General features: G+C 46.2%; 1 protein-coding gene across 2 annotated transcripts in view; it reads left to right on the top strand.

Moving 5' to 3' along the window:
- SYNPO (synaptopodin) overlaps positions 1 to 24,173 on the top strand; it is a 198,508-nt gene that overhangs the window by 63,985 nt on the left and 110,350 nt on the right. The window contains exon 1 of one of the 2 annotated variants that reach the window (XM_085617707.1): positions 15,598 to 16,206. The exons of the other annotated variant lie outside the window; for it this stretch is intronic. Coding sequence (XP_085473833.1) covers positions 16,146 to 16,206 — 61 coding nt within the window. The 5' untranslated portion in view covers positions 15,598 to 16,145. Of the gene's footprint in view, positions 1 to 15,597; positions 16,207 to 24,173 lie in introns of those variants that run through there. 2 annotated transcript variants of the gene reach the window in all.

The following is a 24,173-nucleotide window of genomic DNA, read 5'->3' as shown; positions in this document are numbered from 1 at the left end:
ATGACCCGAGAGGCTAGGAGCCAGACAGGCCTGCTGTGATGGATGAAAGTCAAAAATGAAAGCATATGTCGTTTCAATGAATGACCCACCTGCGCCACCTCTTCTAAGTAACTCGGATATCTGCCCAGGCTGGTAGGGCATGGAAAGGTGCGGTGCCCCCTCTGCAGGCTGGGCGTGAAGATGGTGGTCAAATGCAGGGAGAGTTCCCTTTCTTCCACCCCATGGCTCCCTTATAAGTGGTGCGGTGTATGCCTGGGTCTGTACCTGCACAGTGAGAGGCTGTTCCTTTTACATTGATTTCATAGTATGTGGTTAAAATAAAATAGGTTTACAGCCGTAAACATCCGTATTATTGCTACACCCCAATCTACTATTGGGAAACGGCCAGCAGTAGAGTCGGTGTAAATTAAATATATTTCCTTTCTGTGCCTGGTGTAAACGCCAGCCTTGCCAGCAGCACCCCAGGGAGCAGACACGCACGCGCTCACGCGCGCACACCTTTTCAATACGTCTCAATCGTCACCCAATCAGCTGCTAGTACGCTAAACCTCGGGCTAGCCTATCTGCGAGGTATTTAAGTTCATGTTCAGGGACCAGGAAGGGGCAAGAGGCTGTGACTCGCACATTACTCGCAGCCTTAAACCCTTTCCTGAGAAAAAAAAAACTGGAATTGGATTCTTCATTTTCAAACTGGGGGGAATAGAACAGCGCGGTTCCTTAAACAATTATGGGTGCATTTGACCTGTACCTTATAAAAGCGAGTGATTTTGGTTCCCGTTTCGTTTTTTTTTCTTTCAACCGAGACTTGTTGATTTTGAAGAAAGTTTGGAGGAAAAGATGAAACATAAAGTGAGAGGTTTTTCATGGCGGGGGACCCCATCGCCCCACTGAGATTAGGAAGTGACCATTTGTGATGTATTTTCTTTGTTTGCTCCTCCTAGAAAAGGGTCCATCCAGCCCCCACGAGAGTGAATGGAGAAGATGGGCGCTTTTTCACAGACTGTCGCTCTGTGGAAGTCTAGTCTGCATTGATGGGAAAGGGGGGAAGGGAACCGCTGCATATGAAAGCCCGGCGGGGGCATTATTTTCCACTTCAGGGAGGAAGGGGCCGCCCCTGCAGGGATCAGCTGCAAAGAAGAGGGTGGGAGGAGGCAGCCTCCCGTTATTCCGCCCAGGGCCGGCTTTAGTACTGGTGGCGCCCTGTGCGACAATGTTTGTTGGCGCCCCCCCCCAATGACCACCTTGCCTCGGATTCCCTCACTAACACCATTTGACAATGCCCCCCTAGTCTCCATAACCACTGTCTCTTAATTCATTTAATTTTATAGCGCCTCTCATACCAGTGCACGGTGTCAGAGCACTTTACATCACACATACATTGCACGGAGACAATCTTGCATGTGTAAATCAGTGTATAGGAAATGTTACATAAGACAGAGGCTTACAAGGTGTAGGAGTCACATATCATCCATTCTGGTAGGCAGTATAGATTAAGATTCCTTGGTCTGGAAAAGCACAAATTGAGAATTTCAAGTGTTACACCATTAGTTTTTAAAGCTGTTAACTTCAATAAAGCTTTCAAAAAAATAAAAAATAAAAAAATAATAATAATAATTGATTTCTACCCAAATGAACCCTTTTCGCAATATTAGGATAAGGAAAGACTAGGCAAAAAAACATGTAGCTGTAATATATTCCTTGCAGTTTGCATGCAGCTCTTTCTTTGAGGACAGTTAAGAGCTCACTGTTCTTATATTCAGATTTTACCTTTTAAACTGCAGGTAACAAAAGGATCTCTCTGACAAAGCGATAACCTACTGACCTATTTATAGTGTATGTAGTTTGTGGTCTGAATGGGACATGTTCTGTGCAGCTATGCTGAGTAGTCAAAACGTTCTCTACCTGACAAAGCTACGCAGTTACCATGACATTTTTATTGATGCTTCAAAATTGCTGGGGCAAGGACCTTGGGCAGTGCGACTGGTTCAGCCGCACTGGGCGCTGACCTGTGGAGGGGGGTGCTGTGACCTCAGGGTGGCACTGTGTTTAGCAATTTCTTATGATAGGAGAGATGAGGGGCACTTTTGCAGGTGGTAGTGAGAGAACCTGAGGAGGTGGTCATGGGACGTGGGGGCGCCAAAAGTGATTGTTGCACTGGGCGCCACCAGTGCTAAAGCCGGACCTGATTAGAAAAAAAATAATGACGTCATATTAGAGGTAGGCAAGCCAACAAATTAACAGGAAGAGCCGAGCTCTAAAAGGTGATTCATGAGCCGAGCCAAGAAAATATTTGCCATGTAATTCATTCAACAAGCATCAGGCAAAAATATGGTATTGTCTTCAAAATAAAAAAGTGTAATTCTTTAAGATGCAGATGCATGTGTACCTAATGTGTGGCCTAGATTCTTATTATAGATGGAGCAACTTCATATTCTATTAAATCATAGATTTTTGTAAGTCCACACCCTGAGCTCACGTGTTTGTAGGCACTCTCAATGTGATAATGAAGAAAAAGGTGCTTGGTGAAATAAAATATTGCCTAGGGGACTCTGCTGCTGCTTACTTGCTGGGTCTCTGTGGTCCAGTTTTCCGCTGCTGCCTGAGCGCTGTTCTTGAAAGCCCCACATCTTGTTCCCTGATTGATTTTGTGGACTTTGGACGGAGGTGCGGTTGCTGCTGCAGGGCTGCGAGCGTTGTAATCAGGGACTCCATCTCCCAGGAGTCCCTCCTACCCTGTTACGATACTCCTGGGCCGCTCTCCCTGATAGGCCCCGCCCCCAACTTACGGTGATAAAATTCACTGCCTCCAGAACCTTACTGGGACTCTGCTGCTGCTTACTTGCTGGGTCTCTGTGGTCCAGTTTTCCGCTGCTGCCTGAGCGCTGTTCTTGAAAGCCCCACATCTTGTTCCCTGATTGATTCTGTGGACTTTGGACGGAGTAGGGGTTGGGCCATTGGAGTCTGCTGTGGGGTGTGCTGTTGCTGCTGCAGGGCTGCGAGCGTTGTAACCAGGGACTCCATCTCCCAGGAGTCCCTTCTACCCTGTTACGAAACACCTGGGCCGCTCTCCGTGATAGCCCCGCCCCCCAGCCATTACCTACCCCTATTTCATCAGGCCATCTTCCCCGCTGAGGTCATTGTTTGTCCGGCTTATGTGAAATTGGAAGCACATTCAATGCGCTCTAAATTTCGGTGATCGCTTTGACGGCACCGTCCTCCGTGCAGGGATTAAACACATCTCAAGAATATATTGATCTGACTGAGTGAGAATTTGACTGATTTCACCGTATGCGACCCAAGGATAATTCACCTTTTCCTAGTCCTCAGGCTGACATATATTTTATTGTCCTGATGAAGACCCGTCCTCGATGCGTATAAATCTACACGTCATCTTATGGTCGAAACGTCGACGTTACCTGTCTGATTGATCCATGCAATTCCACCATTTGAACATTGAAGGATATATGTTGTGGTGTTATATGCTATTGATTTTGGATCATCTGTGTTTAAAGTGTATTTTTGTTCAATGCATATATATGTAGTTTTGATGTCAATTTGGTTTTGTTTTGATTGTTATGTCATTATGCACTATTAGTCACTGAGCATTCTGTGGTTTAATATATTGTTTTTTGGTCAGTCCTGTATTGTAGTAATATTTATGTGTATTCAAATACAGTAAAAAGGAAAATCATTTTGTGTTTCCCAAATTAATGGTTTCTATGTGTGTGTGTACAATTGTGATTAAGTACTTTTGCAACAGTCTTTGAACACATGTAGTGTTGTTTAAACTAAGCATATTCCCAACAGAACCAATATTTCTGCTCTACATCTTCCCCGCTGAGCGGAAGCGTGCGGGAGCGTCCCGGGAGAAGCCCGGGACAAGGGCGGGACCGTCTGTGGCCGTCCGTGGTCGGCCGAGGTTGGGTTGGGACACCCCCCTTGGTTTGCTTGCTTATTTATCTTTCTTTGTTGTTTATGCTATACTAGCCGGTTAGAATTATGTCTTTACGTTCAGGGAAGGAGCGAAATGTCCAACTGCAGACTTCGAGTGGGGTAGTTACTGGTCCTTTGGATGCATTTTTAATAAAAGCAACAGGAATCCTAGAGAAGGAGATTGCCTTTGCTGAGAAACGACTTTCTATCGATCTTATTACAGGGAAACGTTCTTCCCTAGGCCCTATTGCCTCAGTGGCTAGCCCCCAAATACCTCTTACGAGATCTAATGCTCCTTTGGTTACAGTTTTGGTGGATGTCCACTCTGAGGCTGAGGATTTGCCTTCCAATTCCTTCGATAGTGATTCAAATGCTAGAGATTCTGTTGTTGGTAGGGGTGGGGGAAGTGTGTTATTAGCGAGCCCACCGTTATTGGACTCATCCTTCAACGGGTAATCTTCGAGGAATTTGCCCCACAAGAGGAAGAGAAGTAAGGGCCGCAAGAGGGGTGGAGTCTCAAAAATTCTTAAAACAAATAGTACACCACAGCCACCTGGCTCTCAGTTTGTATCGGCTATTAATGCTACACTGCCGCCCTCCCATGATTTACCTAGGATCTTAGATTCCCGCCTTGGAAGCAATAATAATGTTGATGACCTTTTGGGTAAAATGGAGGTATTATTAAAAACTCTTATGCTTCCCCTACTAGAAAGAACTAGACTTATGAATTCTAAATTAGATGCTCTTGAGAATGTTGTTAATACTAACTCTGGATTGTTAAATAAGTTAGTAAATGCTCAAGCTGCATCGCCAATTTCTATTCCATCTAGTATCTTTGAATCACAGGGTCCTGTTGCTATTGTTAAGCGGCCCCATTTAGCCTCTGCTATACCAACTAATATCCGGTCTGCCTCTAATAATATAGGTTCCACGGTCTCCAGGGGTGTGAGCCCAAATAATGATATTATGCCCAAATCGGTTTCTACTGCCCAGGATACGATTCAAATGAAGGCATGTTTTAAACCTACACCTCTGCCCCAGCCCAGTACCTCTGAGCCTACCGATGTTACTTTGCCTCAGGATTCTGTGAGGGGCAGTCATAATCCAACTACACAGACTAAACCAAGTATTGGTGCATCGGGGAGTGTCATAAAAAATTCTTCCACCCACCCGCAGAACGTCACCAAACCGGGCCCCCTCAGTACTGACTTACCCCTAGAAGCTACCCCCTACACGATCATTTTAACAGGTGTAGCTCCAGTTTTGGGGAGTTTACCGGAGTCTCATGGGGATCTCAAAAATAAAGTTGTTTATTGGTTAAATAAACATAGACCCCTTCCACCCTTCTCTTCTACGAAGATCTTGAGCGTGAGAAGAGTAAACTGGGTAGGTCATTGTCCGAAGGATCTGGAGGGGGATTGCGTTATCATAAATTTTAAAGACCCATGAGTGGTGGATTTTATACACAGGGAAGCTAGGTATGGGAGATTGGGAGACGTGCAGTCACTGGGACTTAGTTATTTTTATCCCAAAAGACATGGTGTGCCCTACTATAGCCCTCTAATATCTCGAAGAGCTGTCGGGAGACTATCATCAGAAGGGGTTCTACATTCTCCTTTTTTCCCCCAATTGTGTAATCGCTTCGAACCGTTATCTGGTTTAGAGGGCATCGATTGACTTCCCCCCGTATCTGGTGGAGGGGGCCACCCCAGTAACCATGCTAAGGTGGTAGTTGGTGCCCACAGTATGGTTTGTCCAACTTGTCAGGAGGGTGGTCCTCCTGAGAAGGGGTCGGGGATGGCTATTGCAAGTGATATGGATGGCAATATGAGGGGTGCCTCCTATTCCTCCGATGGTGGGGAGATAGGAATAGAGCCGAGTGTCCTGAATTTAGTAGTTCCTGCCAGTCAGGATACGGTACTTAAGATTGCCTCATGGAATATAGCTGGGCTGAAGGGGCGGATCGGTTCAGAGGACTGGGCAGAATTGATCGATACCTTTGATATTTTGGTTTTCCAAGAGAGCTGGGCCCCTGATCCAATATTTAGGGCAGGTTTCTTAAATTTCTATAAACCAGCCATACAGGGTACAAGAGGTAGAGCGTCAGGGGGCCTGGTAATCTGGGTCAGGCAATCTATTGGTTATAGCCCGACAGAAGTTTTAGTGAATAACCTGGATATTTTGGGGATTAGGTTATGTAAGGAGAACCATCAGGCCATTATTGTTATTAATGTTTACGCCCGAGGACGATCAGGTGGGCGCTCACCGAAAATCATAGAGGAGTTGGACTCGTTCCTTGAATTGCTTGGGAGAGACACAATAATTCTTATAGCTGGGGATTTAAACTGCACCTTTGAACCCTTATTATGTGAGGATGTGAGTCTGCGATTTGATGAGGATGTAGTGTGGAATATCCCGTCGTTATCTCTGAATAATATTAAAAAGGGTACAGAGGCAGCATTACACTGGTCAGAATTGTGCCTGGAGTGGGGCTTGAGAGCAGCAAATGGTCGCACCCCCTCGGATAAGGCCGGTTTTCCGACTTTTGATAACGGGGTCTGCAAAAGTCGAATCGATTATATTCTGGTTAAAATGGAGTATTGGTCCCTCCTGGAGAACATGGAAGTTGTGGTTCGTCCGGAGAGTGACCATAATCCATTGTTTTTAAGGTTAAAGCTCCCAGGTGGGCCCGGAAGGTCCCCTCCAGCCCAGTGTATTACAGCAGATGCTATTCTGATTAATGATAGGAGGCTTAAATGGTGTAGGGTAGTGACGGACCCAGCCCTGTTAGATGGCATATCGTTGGAAGTTGCATCTACCCTGAGTGCCATATTGAATTTTTCCCCAAATTTGGAGGCACCAAATCAAATCTGTAACCTTCATGAACAGTGCTTTATTAAGCTTAAGGCCCTTTTAACTCTTCCTATAAAGCAAGGAAAAGCGAATGCTACAGGTCGCCGCAAAAATTGGTACAATAAAAAATGTAGGGAAGCACATAATGGGCTAATAAAAGCTATTAAATCCAGGGTGACTTCTGATATTAAATTAGCTCGCCAAATGTACAAAAAAGCCCAGTGGGAGGCAAAGAGGGAGTGGGATGAGAACCATTGGAGCAACCTCTACGAGGCTTGTCTATCCTCAAATCAGGTTAAGTTCTGGGAAGTAGTGAAATGGGGTAGGAATCCTGATTCACAAACCCCAATAAATTATGTCCCTGTGGAAGCATGGGTGGATTTTTTTTCATCCCAGTTTAAGGACCCTGACCTTGAATTTCATAATGACCCAGGGAACAGGATATCTCTGCCCACTTCTCCTGGCAAATCATTAGTGTTTACGAATACTGATACAGAGTTAGCCCTATGTCTGGTTCAAGCAGGGAAAGCTCCCGGGATGGATTGCATCCCGGCAGACCTTTTTAAATCAGATCTCCAACTCTGGATTCCCTACATAACTCAGATTGCAAATGCCATAGCAAGGGGGGCTAAGATCCCAGAGTCTTGGAAAGGGGCGGAAATTATTCCCATTTTTAAAAAGGGGGACCGTTCGGTCCCGGGGAATTATCGCCCTATTAGCCTCATCGACTCTGTGCAGAAATTTTTTGCTATAATGGTCCTTGCTAGAGTTCAAGGGTGGATGGAGATGGAGAACATTCTCTCCCCATTACAGGCTGGCTTTAGATCAGGTACCAGCACCATCGACCAGGTCTTCAGATTTACTCTGATTTACTGGAAGGTGGTGCTGTTGGGCGGAGGATCCATTTATGCCGCCTTTGTGGACCTTAAGTCCGCTTTTGATCTTGTGCCTAGGGCAAAACTGTGGGCAGTCTTGGGTAACTTAGGGATGCCGTTGGATCTCCTTGAACTTATTATTAGATTGCATGAGGGCATCTTTGCCAGGGTGAGGTGGGGAGCCCAAGGACAGGTGACAGATAGTTTCCCCGTAACGCGAGGTGTTCGCCAGGGGTGCGTTCTGGCACCCACCCTTTTTTTATTGTTTATTGATCAGATGGTGAAGTTTTTTGATAACACCCCGACTGATGCTCCTATATTGGGTGGTACAAGATTCCCTATGCTCATCTTTGCAGATGATACTTTACTCCTCTCAAAGACACGAAGGGGGCTGCAAATAGCAATAAATAGGTTTGAGGAGTTTTGTCAAGTTAATCTGCAAATTAATGTGAGCAAGACCAAATGTATGGTCTTAACGAAAAATCGCCCTATTAAAAGCCACATTAGTATGAATGGCGTAAGTCTTGAACAAGTGGAACTTATGACCTACCTTGGAGTAATCTTAGACTATCGCCTACGTTGGAAACCCCAGGTTGAAGCCCTTCAATTAAGATTTGCCCGCCTCTCGGGCTGTCTAATCCAGGAGCAAAAAATGTCCTTAACTAAACGGGTTACACCTGTACTTAAGATCTATGAGGCCAAAATTAGCTCTGCCATTTTGTATGGGGCTGACTTGTGGGGGTATATGGATTTAACCCCCTTGGTAAAAGTCCAGAACAAATTTATGCGCAAACTGGTAGGACTCCCCCAATCCACACCGATTAAACCCCTCTTATTAGATATGGGCTGTAAGCCCATTAATGAGATGGCTCGATATCGGTTAGTCGCACTGTGGAGACGGCTCTGGACGTCGCCGGATCTCAGTCTTTTTGCCAGCGAATTGGCGGAAGTTAGATCATCTCTGGGCTCTGCGAATATACCATGGCTACGTGAGGTGAAACTAATTTTGGAAGATATGGGTCTTAGTCAACTCTGGGTTTCCCCGGGTTCTAATGTATTCCCCCCTAAACAAGATTTTAAAGCACTTTATTGGGCTTCTGCCAGATTCCTTTCTGTTGCACGGTCAGGTGCTGCTACCCTAACAGGTAGATTTTTGGTATTTAAAACCGATTCCTCTTTGGAAAACTGTTGGGACACTATTACTAAGAGTCTGGATAAAAAAATATACCATCAGTTTAGAGTTGGGTCCCTACCTGTAAGGTATTTTTCTAGGAATTTGTCTGGTTCAAATGAATTTTGTCCTTGGTGTAGTGACCACAAGGAGAGTGTGGGGCACTTCTTTTTTGCATGCCCTGCCTATCATGCCCCTAGGCATAGATGGATTAGGCCCATCTGTCAAATGCTGAAATTGAGAAGGAGCTCAGAGGCCTTGTGGACTCTGCAAACCAATACCTCGGAGACTGTGGTAGTAGGTGTTGCAAAGTTCCTTGGGTGGGCTTGGGTCATTAGAGCCAGACATTTCCAGGTAGCCTGGTCGTAATATAAGGGTTCTTCATATATCAAGTCTATAATATTTTGTTTAATGTTTTTTTTAAATGCTGAATATAGGCGGGTTTTAATGTTTTAATGCATTGTAATGTATGTATATATTATTGTCCTTGTGTGTACCGTCTTTTATGATATTAAGTCGAAATAAAGACATATGAAACCTGAACCTGCCTAGGGTCACAAAATGTGTTCAGCCGGGATTGATGTCATGTATCCCATCGTTCAACTAAGCCACAATATTAGAATACCTTTTGCTTCGGCTAGCAGAGCTCTGCTCGCTCTGGTATCGAAGGGTCCATAAGACCTGAAGCTGAGCCGGGCATCTGTCTCGAGCCTGGCTTGAGCTTCCGTTGCCTGCCCAACTCTACATCATATAGCGCTCATCAGAATGGGAATGCTTCCATGGAACTTTAATTGTAATATGTCATTAATACACAACATCTCTCTCTTAACGACTTTGAAGAGCTGAACGGGGTAGTTGACCCTGTTCACTCTCTATTCCTTCCATAAATTATTTTGTACACGGATACCAGTAGCTGCTGCTCCCAATTCACAACCCTACTTTACTGGAGCGGTTGGGCTCAGACATGAGGCACATGAGGAATATTCATGAGAGCTCTTTACACATGCTGTTTTTTTTTATACACAGTGATCTTGAAAGCCTGGCCTAGGTTCGCTGCTTTGCCACCTATTGTAAAGGTTTCTGGTCATTTATCGTCAGGTGTACATCACCAGGGTTATCGTTACTAGTACATGAAAGAGGGTGTTGGTTATATTCTTTGACTAGGATAAAGGCCATGGGACTGTAGGACGCCAACCCATGAAGGTTTCGACTCGACCCCTTGGATTATAGGCCTCAATTAATGGGTGTATAGAACTCAAACCATGACAGGACTTAATTTACAGGATTCAAACTATAGATACTAGAACTCACCACCAAGGATGTGGACTAACGGCTAGAGCAGTCGACCTCGAAGCTGGGGAACTGGGTTCGAGTCTCAGCAGGGGCGCTCAACATCCTGTGATTCTGGGCAAACCACTTAATCTCCCTGTACCTAACAAAATGAATGTGTCCATCTGTTTCACAACTGGTACTAATGTAAAGTGCTCTGATACTTTCAGGTCGAGTTTGTGCTATATAAAACTTAAAGAAAAAAAGAAGGAAGATAGGACTCAATCCAGGAGAGAATTAAGCTCCTTCAAGGAAGTATAGACCTCAAACTCAGCCAAATGAGATTCAAGTCAAGCAAGGAAAGACTCACACCAGTGGGGGCTAGGCCTACCATAGAAAACCGTGGCAGAAGGATCTGAACTGTAAAAGGCAAGAGCTCAACTGATGGAAGGATATGACTCAATTAGAGATCAGATGTTATTTTTAGTTATGTTACCTAACGGTTGTACTTGCTAGACATGGGCAAGCCACTGAAAGCTCAAGCCAGGCTTGAGGCAGATGCTCGGCTCCGGCTCATCTCAGGGTCCTTTTGGAATCTTGAGCCCAAAAAGAGCGAAGGTTATGTGGCCTAGTGGCTACAGCTTCCAACCATGTAACATGGGGAACAAGGTTTAAATCCTGGCCTCAGCTCCGCATTCTGTAAATCTGACAAATCTACCTGCGACGTTTAAAAAACAGCATTTTGGTATTTTTTGATTATGTATTTTCTCATTACCTAAGAATTTTTTATATGATTTTGCTTACGATATACAATGTTATTTAGGTATTATTGCTTAATCATAATATTTTATGTGCTGTCTATCTTTTAGTTGTATTTGAACAAAAATTCAATAAAATATTTTGAACGGAAAAAAAACCAGCATGCAAGGTGGCCTTTGTTTGTTGTGAAGCTTTCACATGTTCGCGCTATGTAAAACCGCTGAAAATAAAATGTGGATTGTGACTGTCATCCACGTGCTAATCTCCTCTTCCAAGAATTAAGGACAAAGCATTAACCTTTGATGTCAGAAAGAGATAACCATCAAGTGGCTGAACTGCACAGTGTGGAACTGGAAAATCTGCTATCAACCTCCTCTTCTGTGGTTGACCAAACAGTGTAATCCTGAGCAAATATTTTGCCTCCGAGCCTGCTTTTTCATCATTATCACATATCAGGGCTCCTTCAAATAAGTGTGTTTGGTTTGTGTGCTGTACAAAAACCTCTTTTGTGATTGATTTAATACATTATAATTTTACTCTCTGTATAATAAGAATTTAGGCCACATATAGGGTACATATGACAACTCACTTGCTTCTTATTTCACTGCTAGCATTTTCAGTATGGCGTGGGCAGGCAGATTTGTCAGTTTCTGTTAAAAACCTTTCAATTTCAATAAATACTTCTCGATGCAGAGATACACTCTGAAGAAAAATGCTTTTTGAATTTTGAAGACACCTTATATTCTAATATGTTGTTTCCTGCATGATTTACATGCCAAATATTTTCAGGGCTCAGCTTGCGCATGAGCTTTTACAGCCAGAGACCACCCGTGGCCTGGCTCTGTCTTGGCTCTCCTTTTTAATTTCTTTTCTCGCCCACTTCTAGCACTTGCAGACATATCACAGTAGAGTGAGGATAATTTGATCTTCCACCTAACCCATGTTGACAGTGTCTGTTAATCCACCTGCTTGGGTTCTTGGTACACCTTGTTTATATGGGGTATGTCTGTTCTTTCTTATGTGTTATTGGAATGCTTATAAGAGTGTGTGTGGGGGGTGTATGGGTTTGATTGCACTGCTGACAGTTTTATATTAGTTCTAAAGTTAAAGTCAGGCTGGTGGTTTGGTGACCTCTGTAATCCCAGACTAAGGGCCGGATTACGAGTCTGGCAATCCGAGGACCGCCAGAGTCTTGGTAGGGCGGCAGTGGCACGGCGATGGCGCGGCAGTGGCGTGGCAGTCTTGCCGTGCTGGGACCGCTGACTCTGCAAAGGAACCGCTGTTCCCTGGCAGTGGCACGGTAGTCCAGCGGTATCTATATACTTGACGGGACTGCTGTGGTCCTGCTAAGCATATAAAGACTTTCATCACACCACTGATTTCATGGAGGTGTTTTCTCCATGAAAACAGTGGTGGTAAGGTAAGAAAGGGGGCCCTGCAGGACAACCGTGTGCCTCATGCCTTCTGGATGCACACAGGGGGGCACAACATGCACCCCCCTGTATGCATGCACAGAAGTATAAGTTCCAGCACAGCATGGACTTTTCAGTCCATGCTTTGCTGAAACTTCCTTTGACATTCCCATTGTGGTGCCTATGTTATTTTTATTTTATAGGCACTGCCGTGGGAACGGCAAAGGAAATGCCCACCAATGACTAAAAAAGTAATTATAGGGCGGGCGGTCCTCAGGAGGCTTTGGCACAGCCGGGCCGGCGGAAAGCCAGAGCACCTGCGCCAGGGTCGTAATCGGGCCCTAAGAGTTTCAGCTTCTTTGTCTAGTTTGCAGTAACTCTCAGTATCTCTATCTTCCTGTTGTGTCTCTCCCTACTCAAGTGCATGTGGGTCGGGTGGGGATTTCAACCTTACAGAAAGCCTACAGAAACAGAGATGGCTTATACAGGTGTGGCTAAGAGGCTTTCCAAGCCCTAACCAGCATAGCCAGTACTCACAATTATTAGTAGGATAACAAGAGATCAGTGGTCCACGCCTCCTTTCCGCTTTAAGTCACCGAAACAGCGCCAGGACACTCTTTCTGAGTAGCCGTGTGCTATAGAAGTACCCATCATCCATTACCCTAGCCTGCGTAAAAGTCTGTAGTGAGGTGTTAAAACTAGGCCTTTCCTTAGGATCGGGGGTTGCGGGATTATGCGGCTCTTGAAAAGAAATGATGCAGCTGGGTTGATGCAGTGCAACACAGCACATTCAGTTGTAACATTAGTTCACTACTGTGTCTTTTTAACACACATCATTACAGTCTCAGTAAATTAATTAGTACTGGTTAAAAAAACAAAAAAATCACCTGACTACAGCAATTAGCAGCAAAAAGGTGACCACTGAAACCTTTTTAAAAGAGAACTTCCATCGTGTGGCCCCACATTCAGCACTTTTTGCCTTCTCGCTACAGGCAGCTCTAGATGTCTGTTGCAGAGAGCATTTTAACAAATACTTCAACAGATACTTAAGGTGGGCTTTGAGTTTACATATCTCTCATGATTGGATGGCTTTCTTGTCTGTTTCAATGTCCTGCTCCTGATTTGGTGGTGTTCATCCTTATTTTTAGGTTTAGCCTGGACACAGCTTTAGCCCTTTTTTGACAGCCTCATGTTTTCTGAGAAAAAAATAGTGAAAATACATACATGTTTAAATAAATACACAGGTTTTTTGGGTCAGTCCTCTTCATCCTTTTGTCTGTTCTGCTGTCATTAATATTATGCTTCTGCCTATTACAGTATACGGCACGGGGCAACAGGTCAGCCCACTTCAGCCATTGGTTTCCTTCACTGTGAGGCATAGATCCTCTTCACGTGTGCACATCCACCCAATAGCAGTCCATTTTAGTGCGAGGCCGGTGGACCGGTCTCTTCTGTCATCTCACGTTTCATTTTATGTTTTCTCTTTTTTTTTGTATTGGGTTTTTAAAAATTGTTTTTGCATTATGCGTACCACATTTAGGCAGACACATTTTAATATTTAGGCAGACACAGTTTAATTTGATTGCTTTTTAAACTTTAAATACCTGTTGCAACTGTATGCAAAAGAACACAAATTTAAGAAATCACAGGCTTGCCAAGGCCAGATTTATGAACTTTTCCTACGTTTGTAGTGTTTGTCTAGCCCCTGGAGCGTTTGGTTTTCACTCTGATTTATGAGTGGTTGAATGTCTCTTTTTCTATTGCAGATATCAGGGGACTAGTTTTCCATTCATTCTATTTTTTGTGTGGCATTTGTGATTTATCACTTGATGGGAGTTCATGTGCGCTCTCTCAGTATCTCTGTCTTTTTCTTTCTGAGGCTCACTGCATGCTCAGTTCCCTTATTTCAAGATGACTGGCCACAGCTACTGTCTTTGCCAACGCTGGTGGTGCAACTTTGCAAGCATTGGGTAAAGCCAATAGCTGCTGGAAATCCTGGAAGGTGATTTTATATGCTTCCAAGATGGCCACCTCATTAAGTCAAGAGCACTGATGACATTATGAATGATATTGAGGAAATCTCTCACAATCACTGGCTACTTCTCTGTATTCAGTGGTCGATTAATGCTCTGCACCCATCTCTTGTCCAACTTGAAGTAACTTTGATTACTTCCACTGTTATAATTACACAACAAATGACATCTTGAAGATATCAAATGTAGCCCACTGTCTCTACAAGACAACAACTGCAACCGCTGACACACAACCCTTGGATAGGGTCTGAAGGCTTTCCTTGCAAGCCTTGGTCTTCACTTCAGGTAGGCACCCGCACCTCAGAAACACCTCCTGGCGTCTGCCAAATTCTAGGAATAAGTGCTCCTAACTATGGCCCATGCAGAGAGGATGGGATGTTGGGGTGTCTGGAGAATGGAACGGTTGTGTAATCCTCAGACCTACTCCAGCCAAACCTGAATGTGAAGTCAAACCTCCTCCAACAAGGACAGCCGGACATGGCATTCTCACAACTTCTCCAAGGCAATGATTTTTAACCCCATAATTTACCAACACCACCATTTGAAAGTTAGGTTCCAGTAACCGCTGTGACAATAGGCATTTGGGCAGCACCTTCTACCCTTAGCAAGGCATCTTAGCACTTTCTTAGCCCAGGGGCCTCTTTTCGTGCGGTTGTGGCATTCCCATCGTTCTGTTGTGTTGCGCATGGGATAGGGTGACCAGACCCCCGTATTACCACGGACAGTCCCAATTTTCAAAGGATTGTCCAGGCGTCCAGAAGATTTTGTTAATTTTAAATACAAGTTCTGGTTTTTGGGTCAAAGGCCTCTAAAGTCAGACATGACAGAAGTAATGTGTATGTTTTTTCAGGCGGTGCTGGACGAGGTCGGCTGTATATAAAGTAGTACGGCTTTAAGCCTGCTGTTATGTATGGCCTGTCGCGGTAGTTGCTTCTCAAACTCCGGCCACCCTGATATGGTAGCGTATGGGGAATCGAGCACTTGTGAGGCGCGCTTAGTATTTCTTACGGTGCGTAGTAAACTACGGGTCTCCAGATCCCTACATTACTTGCACGCTAAGTTAGAACAGCACAGTAACCCTTTTCTCCTGCTCAGGCTCCCGTAGAATCGCTTGTGCCTTACATTGCGGGAAGCACTAGCTCGTGCTTCCCGGGACACTCCTGCTCTCACTAGGGCTGGAGTCTGGAGAGCGTCACCCGCGGGTGAGACGCAGCTCTCCCAGCGGGCGGCACTAGGACCCGTGAGAGGCGCGCGGAATGCTCACAGCAATGTGCACTGCTGGCTGCTGGCTCAGTGTGCGATCCCAGCAGGACTGAGCCGGGACGGGCAGCCAGGGGCAGGGAGCAGCGGGCAGACTGAGCCCGCGAGACTATTTTAAACAGAAACCCTGGGGCAGGGAGCCAGTTTTGCCCCAGGACAGGGGAACCCTGAGAGTGAGGCAGAGAGACAGTGGATAGGTACATGGTGCCAGTGACAAGGGGCGAGGCTGAGCCTGGGACAGGAGCCCAGGGACAGGGAGCCTGCGAGAAGGGGCCAGTGGAAAGTAGACCATGCCAAGTACAGGGGGACAGGCTGGCTAGGGGCAGAGAGCCAGGGTAGGGAGTCAGTAACAGGAAGTCAGGGACAGTGGCACAGGGAGCCAGTCAGCTGAGTCAGGGACAGTGAACCAGGCTGAGTCAGGCGAAGCAGCCAGCCCGACCCGGGCACATCAGGCGGAGTTTGACGGACACCACCAGCTGCTGGGACCCGGGATACCCGATCCCCCGTCTCCCCCTCGCCCGGGCAGCAGTTTGGGAGGGAGCAGGAGAGCAGCCCGGCGCTGCCTCGCCCCAGAGGCTGGATGCAGCCCGGACGGAGCGGAGGAGGGAACCTGGCCTGCCAGCATGGGGACAGTGCTGACGGTAAGGGGCACTTTGGGGATAGTTGGGCAACTTTGGGAAGCTGTGGCGACGGGGAAAAGGGAGGGGAGGGCAGGTCGGGCCACATGGCTCCCTTGCCCCGAAAGTTAGCATCCGGATGTTCAACGCGCGTTTAATGAGCCTCCTGCACACGTCATGTTGTATTGGTAGCGCCAACTGTGTAATGAAGGGAGCTGAGAATACGACCTTATTCACTAGCACCCAGTATTGTCAGCGGCACACCCACACATTTAACAGCTGGCTCCCCAGTTGTTCACCAGGGTGGGGTTGGGCGGACTCTTGGAGTGTCTCATAATGTGAACCATTAAGGGATTAGCCGGACTTTTTTAGCGCTGTCTCCTTTTGGACAGTCTTATGGCGCTGGGTGTGGAGTGCTAGCGCCTTTTGGAAAGTTTGTCAAGCGACTGGATAGGCTCCGTGTCAGAGGGTAGGCTGCCCCTCCAGTCGCATACCCCAAGTGCCAATATGTACACCCTAGAGCCACGGTGCACCCTTCACACTGAGACACCCCTATGTCCTCCCATCGACCATATATGCAACGACATTGCTGTTCCACTCGTCTCCATCTTCCCATTGCCCATTCCCCACTGCCACATGTACCACTCACGCCCAGACGCATGGCCCAGGTCCTCCTCCTCATACTGATTGCATGTGCCACCCGATTACTTCAATTACCCCAGGTGCATATATATGTATATATGCGACCCCATGCCTGCACGAGAGGCTCCCCAAACCCCCGCGCGTTGTCCTCCCCAGCCCACGGATGCCCACGCGCAGACCCGTGCTCGCTCCCGTTGTCAGGCGGTTCTTTATGGCCGTCCTCCCTGCAGGGCCCTGTGAGGGATACTGTGCGAAGGGAGGAGTCTGCGATGAACTCATTTGGTACCTAAGTTAGTTTCTTCTTCAAGTTTCACTTTACGGGGAATGCTGTTTTGAAGTTTATTAATATTAAAACCAAAGTCAATAGACCTCAAAGTGCAACCTCAGAGGTATAAAGCGCTATACAAATACAATTTGCAATTTCAGGTGTCCAATTGTGCTCTAGAACACTTTAGAACATATCTGGTAGTAGTTGCTGCAGTGGGAACCCCTGGCATCCCAGAGGAATGAATGGCAGATGTGATGCCTCCTTGTATACCTCTGGACAGATTGGTCTCACCGTTCAGCAGATCATGAACGAAGACAGCAGCCCTTTCAAATAGAACGTGTGATGCTTTGCCTGGGAGGTGACAGGCGCTCGCACAAAAGGGTCATTTAAATTCAATTGATGTAAAGCCACACTGTGCAGGCCTAGGTTCCGTACTGCAGATGGAAGGGTGGTCCACGGTGAATGCTAAGGGCCCACATTCAGAGACACGGCTTTAGTGTAGGGATGTGAAACCTTGCACCATAACGTAACCAGTGTCAACCTGTAAACCTGTTTATCCCCTGGTGGTTGTTTTAAGAGCTAAAGGCGTTCTCTCCTTTTCAGGAAATATTATGAGAGTCTTGTTAAAAAAGCACTATTTTAGTTTTTTAAGCAGACTGCGTTATTGTACGTGATGGTTTGAGAAAAGTGGAGCCCTAGTTTTTGGCTTCTTTACAGGTGGAGGCGAGTCTTATGTCAGCTGAGTTAGCATCATATCTCATAACTGTCAGCTGCTGCTCGGAGTCACCAGGGACGGGGCGTTCTGGCTTCCTGCCCAGTGATACTGGACAAAATGCTTTTCTAAGTGGGGCTGCATGTACAGTCTATTACTGGTGGCATTCATTCACTTGTCACAGAAGACGAAGCTCAGAATACCAGTGAGGACTTCAGAAGCCCAACAAAAAAGCGTGTACCCAGAAAACAAGAAAGAGTGGGCCAGGAAGTGAAGAAGCAACAGTGGCTTTCGTCACAAATGAGAAGGGTTCTCAAGACCCACCATGTGCTATCAAGCATACTGCCTCACAGCTCCGCTCACAACACGGCGGCCTAGGGCTTCCTTTACATTTGGCTAAAATGGCCTGTATCATCCCTTTGTTTCTGGTCTGCGATAGGCCACTCTTTATCAGTTTGGCCAACTGGCTTGTCCATTCTTTTACAATGATGTATGTGGGAATGTTCTAGCAGGGGGTGGTGCCAGTATGGTGCCCTTCCTGTCGGACAGACAACCCAAATGGTTAAACAAAGGATTATCCAGCATAAGAGCAGGATAAACTGTAAGGTCATTACAGCTCCCTTGGTATCACACTACCTGGAGAAAAATCATGATGTACTTGACATGAAGTGGCAGGTTATTGACCAACCGCGGCTTCCGCCCAGAGGTGGTAATTTACAACAACTCCTGAACAAATGCAAATGTAAATGGATCACTCGTTGTAATTCGGTGAATCAAGGGTTGAACACTATCGATGAGTGGAATAGCACGATTCATCTTCCACCATGATCTTCCAGTGGTTCTACACCTCATTCACCCCTTTTCCCTGCCCCCATTCTGAATTGGTCATGCTTAACATTCGCTGACCTGACACATTAATGTTCTTAATTTTAATGTAAAACAGACTTTCCAGAAAATGTATGATTACTTTACATATGTTGTTGTTGTCTTTCATGGGCCTCCGCTTATACGCAACATTGACCAGGCACCTCCAACAGAAGACCACTATCCTTTCTGGTCTGGCTTTCGCCGTGAAAAGTAATTATCACTCTTAATTCAGTTTTGTACTTACATTGTGGAGAATGAACTTGAAAATCACTATGATCGTTTCACCACAATTAATTTACATCTATTCCTTCGCCACCCCCTGAGGTTCTATCCTTTAATGTTCCAACTTGACCGGTTTTCACACGTCAGCCTAATGCGCTTACAGTCTGACTTCTTTCCTTTCAGCAGCCCCGTAAACTCTTCACTTTCCCTTACACTCACGATCCCCAGGCGTCCTTGGTTACCAGCCCTGGTCACCTGCTCAGGACCCTATCACCTCCTCCGGTCCACTCCTTCTGCTCCCGCATTGGTTACTGTCCCGGCGTCCGTAGCTACCGTTCCTCCCCCCTCGTAATGGTCCAATCGGTGCCCGTTGCCACGACGCTGAATTTCTCTTATGTAGAAGAGAACTCGGCTTCTCTTCCCAGGCTTCGGTAGAGCTCCGCACACGTCCGTGGCGGCTTGATGTACCTTCGTAAAATTTTGGACCACGACTCCCCTGACCTGCTTTCTGTAAGTTCACACCCGTCTCTCTCTCTTTCCCCCCCCCCACCCCCTCCCTCCCTTCCCTTTCCTCATTCTGCTTATTTCTGATTCGATCCTTATCCTTGATCTCTCTATTCCCCATTCGCAGAAAAACACTGAAACGCCTTTCTGCGCCCCTCCGGTTCCGCTGCTCCGCTCCTGCCCGCGGTAAGTGAACCATACGTTACCGCTGTTCATCCTCCCCTGCGCATTCACCTTCTCTCTTTCCCGGGCTTATTTTACCCTCTTTTTCCCAGAGACGCTTGAACTAATCTCGAGTTCTCTGATGTCTCTCCTGGACACACCGTGACCGTCTTATCATTATACCCGGAACCCTCCGTGACAGAGTCCCCATACCCCGGGCCACAGGTAGGCTCTAGTCTAGATTCACTTGTTTCCTTCTTTTCCCAATGTCCGGTTCACCTCCGCTCTGATACTGACCTTTATTTTACACAGCACTCCCCGAAATTTACGACCCTGGTCCTGAGGATGATCCGAAATCATTAAGGATCGAAACGTCGTCGACCTGTGCCCATCAGCACCAAATCCTTTTGGCGCTCTTTGATCTTTTGGTTCCCGAAAATAACTCCTTGAGAACTTTCAAATGAACAATTGAAATTGTTGCTTGGAACCTTGAATTTGTACATATTTTGTATATACTGTGTTGCGCCCCTTGCTATGGTTTTCTTCACGTTGTCACTTGCGCCGTCACACTTATGTCACGAGCACATTGTACACTTTTTCCCTTAGGGTTGTTTTGGTACTTGGACCGAAAAGTGCTGTTATAATCTGTTGACTCTTTCGTTAATCTTCCCTTAATATATGACGCCCACGGGTGCATTAATCAAAATATTTTGCAGCCTCTTTTTTCTCTCTGTGTGTTTTGTAATGTCTTGTACATACGACTACAAATAATTCAATAATTCCTGCTGAGATATTGTTGCAATTACATTGCCCTTCCTGTCACAGCACTCCCACTAGCCCAGCCAGGGAACCTGCAGCCACAGTCATGACCACCTCCACCCATAAAAGGCGCCAGAACCCTGAAAAGGAGAGGCTGGGCCTTGCCTTGACTGGTCAAGGAACAGAAGCAGATGCATTCTCAGAGGCTGCACCATCACTACCAACATCTGGTGAGGAGACGCTTTAGATTGAGAGCAGGCTCAGACACAGCATAGGCAGGGACCGACTGCAGAGACTATCCCTTCCGCTGCCGGAATAATGGGAACTAGGGATGAGGGAGTGACCAGGCGGGTGTAGGAGAGGATATATATTAATGCTGCTGGGTAACCTTTCATGGAGCTCACGATATTAATAACTTAGTCAAGACCTTTGGAAGTGCACAAGGGCTGGGCCCTTCTGACCATGGATGGGCCTACTGTCCTTTCTCTGGCACGAGCCGTACAGGGGTAAACTTCCAGAACGGTCCAGGGACACCATCTCTTCAGCTACTGAAGTATGAGACCTAGGGGGGAGGGCAGTGGACCGGGCTGGTGTGGCAGACAATTTTTATACTGCTGAGTAGAACTGGTCAATGAGTCGACACGCCTGGCGCCTGTAAAGTTCTTCTCTCCCGTGCGACAATTTTACTCCTAGTGACAAGCCTTCTGCATTTTATGTGTTCATAGTTGGCTCTGACACAGCGCACATACGAACCTGTAGCGTCCGCTAAGAAATACATTTAACATATGTTAATGAAGGAGGCCTTCTGTTTACAGGATCCACAGGGTCGGAACAGCTGGTCACCTGTGAGCAGTGCATAGTCACGTGCCGGGTGACTCTCAGCAGAGTATTTTGGAAAAGGAGCTGCTTACAGGTGGAGAAGGAATGGTCTGTCAAGGGTGGAAGAGAAGGGAATCTCTCACTCTTTCCCCAGTACACAGCCTTGTGTTCCACTAAAGAATCCACACAAAAGGAAAACTCAGGCGCATCAGGTAGGAAGCTCCTGCTGTCAGTAACACCAGGGGAATTCCAACCCATCACTTGTTTTGTGTGCAGCCAGACAGACCATGAATAGGTACCCACTGTCTCCATCTGTGCTGGAGCAGCTGGAGAGGCCTGCCCTTGCTACCCTGTGGTACATGGGGGGCACCATTCACTGGCGAATCTACTCATGATACTGAGTCCCAATTTTCTGTCTCTGCACTGGATTTCTGACGCATTACAAGAAACCCACCTGGAAACCAGAGCCGGCCTGCCGAGGGTTAGCAGAACATCTGGTCTAGCCATGATAGAACAGCCTCTTTTAGGGTGAATGGTGAGCGAAGCTGCCGACTGAGATCAGGAGAAGGGTTGTCAGTGTTTGGAACACACTCACTCTGGACACTGCAGACCAGACAGCCTTCTGGAAGGCATGAAGAACTTTGGAGATGCTCCTGGTGAAAGCGCAGCATCAGAATGCTGAATCTTCTGTCCTCTCATTGTACCACAGGGAAGGAGAGAACTTCTGTTGGCATCCTATTGGACATTCAGAAGAGGGATCCGGTTGAACACTAGCTGTAGCTCAGCGTAGCAGAAATGACTCCTTGCCAGTGACCAAAAAGAGGATACCGGGATCCTAAAAACCCATAGGCTCTTGCAACCATTTTAGTGGCCCAGTCTTAGAGCATATGTGCAAGGCTACTGCCAGGAAGTGACGCAATTCAAGCTATTGGACAAGTCAGGAAGAGAGACAAAGGATCATGTTGATGGTTCTCCTGTTTTATAAGGTAGGATGGGTTGGATCTGACGTCTACAAATTGTGGGGTGCGCATCCCCGGTTGGGGGGGGGGGGCAGTGCCAGTGTTCCCAGGGGGGCGCAAATGCCTCAGTAAGAACATGTAAATGAAAATGGCCTGAAAGTGCATATTTGTTTATTTACCGCATTTCCAGGCTGTCTTCATTTAGAGGCAGCAGCTGAAGTGCATAAGAGGGTCAAAGACATGATTTAACAAGGACAAAATATTCTGGAACTATTTTGTTCTGGTTTTTTAGCATTCAGGTGACTGCAGATAACATAACACACACCTTAAATGAAACATAACTCCAAGTTAATACTTAATGAAACCTGCATTGGTTAATGCAATTACTTCAGCTGTCTCTGTGTGAGACCTAAGAGTTACAGAATTAAATCCTGGTGGGCCCAGTGGGGAAAAGGGGCTAGTGTATATATAGTGCTACGAGGTCCAAGTCTGTAACAGAAAGCACTGTGAATGTGAATATGTAAATTATTATTTTAAAACTATATTACATACAGTATAAGATAGGCTACTGCAGAATGGTTTAGTCAGAGCCACTGGAATTATGCAGCAGGAAGCGCATATTTCTGATACTATTACTTCATTATTTTGTACTTTTTACACATGGTAATACTATTTGGGCAAAACATTTACCTCATTTGTATCAGTTTAACAACCAAATCCAGAAATAAGCAAATGAAAAGTGACCGATGAACCTGTGCTACGGCCTTCCAGTACGTGGTAATACATGTCACCACATCTTTGTAACTTTTGATCGGTTTGAGATAGAAACTATTTTTTTTAATCTGCATTTTATGCGCCAGATGATAATGGATTATGTGGCAGATCCATAATTATGCGAGAAAAGCCACAGTCATATAATTCCACTGGCTCTTGGTTTAGTGTATAAGATACAACAAGTGCTTTCAAGGCATATATTTAGTAATAGGTAATCAGACTGTACCTAGTGCAATATAAGGATCCATTAAAAGGACACTCCCAGAACTCCACACCCAATTGTCACTTGTCACCATGAGACTTGAAGTGACTACATCAATGAAGGCTTAGACTGGGTCTTAAGCAGCCCTTTCAGTTAGTGATTAACCAATCGCACGCATTTACATTGCTCTCGGGCAGCAGGCACCTTGGTCTCTGTCTCGCCTATGACAGTCCCACCCTCTCCCCTTTCACCCAGAGGCACCGCAAGATCCACATTAACCATTCAGGGACTTTTTTTCTTTTATATTTAACAAAAAGTATGGAAACTGGTTTTGTGAAATTAAAGGAACATAGACACATCGGTCCCCACAGATCCCGCCCACTTCCACATGCAGATGTCTTTTCAGGAAAGTTGAAGGGCGGCCAGCAGGGTCTCACTCAGCAGCAGAGCCCGGATCATCCAGATCCCCGGGGATTCATAGTGATGGCCCAGGAGTAAGAGGAAAAGAGCGAGATCCATGGATGACCTCAAAGACAAGGCCCATTGGAGGGGTGCCACCTGGGAGCTAATTTTCCCATCCTCAAATGGACAGGCACAGCTCTTTCTTAGAGTGATGACCTGAGGAAGGTGGCAACATATGGTGGATGTTGCTTTATGAAAGGGGCAGCACTACCATTAATGTAGCAGGTGTAGTGGCATTGGTTCCAAGTGTGTGAGGGGTTAATGCACCTCAACTATGACTGTCTTATTAGCAAAAAAGTGGAGTGGAAGCCCATTTTCCTTGTTAGTATTAAGTCCCATGTCAAACTTGTAGCACAAGAAAAAGGACCCCAGCACCAGGGAAGGGGAGGCGAGATGTGGGGCTTTGTTCCTTTTTTTTTATTACACAAAAGGCAAAACAACCCACTCTGAGCCTTAGGCCTAGAAGTAATAGCTCTGTGTAGTGGGCAGAGAACGAAGCCTGTTTTGTAGGGCTATAGGTATAATTGGTGCTGCAGGTGCGGTGGCACTGAGGCCTAGTGGTGTGAGTGGGCAAATAAACCCCAATTATTGCTGCTTTACTATCCTTCCTTGTTTGCATTATGCCTCAGTACACCCTTG

The sequence above is a fragment of the Triturus cristatus genome, chromosome 7, assembly GCF_964204655.1.
Source record: "Triturus cristatus chromosome 7, aTriCri1.1, whole genome shotgun sequence".
Lineage (NCBI taxonomy): Eukaryota > Metazoa > Chordata > Amphibia > Caudata > Salamandridae > Triturus > Triturus cristatus.
Note: the sequence above shows the minus strand (reverse complement) of the source record. Positions and strands in the feature narration are given on the sequence as shown.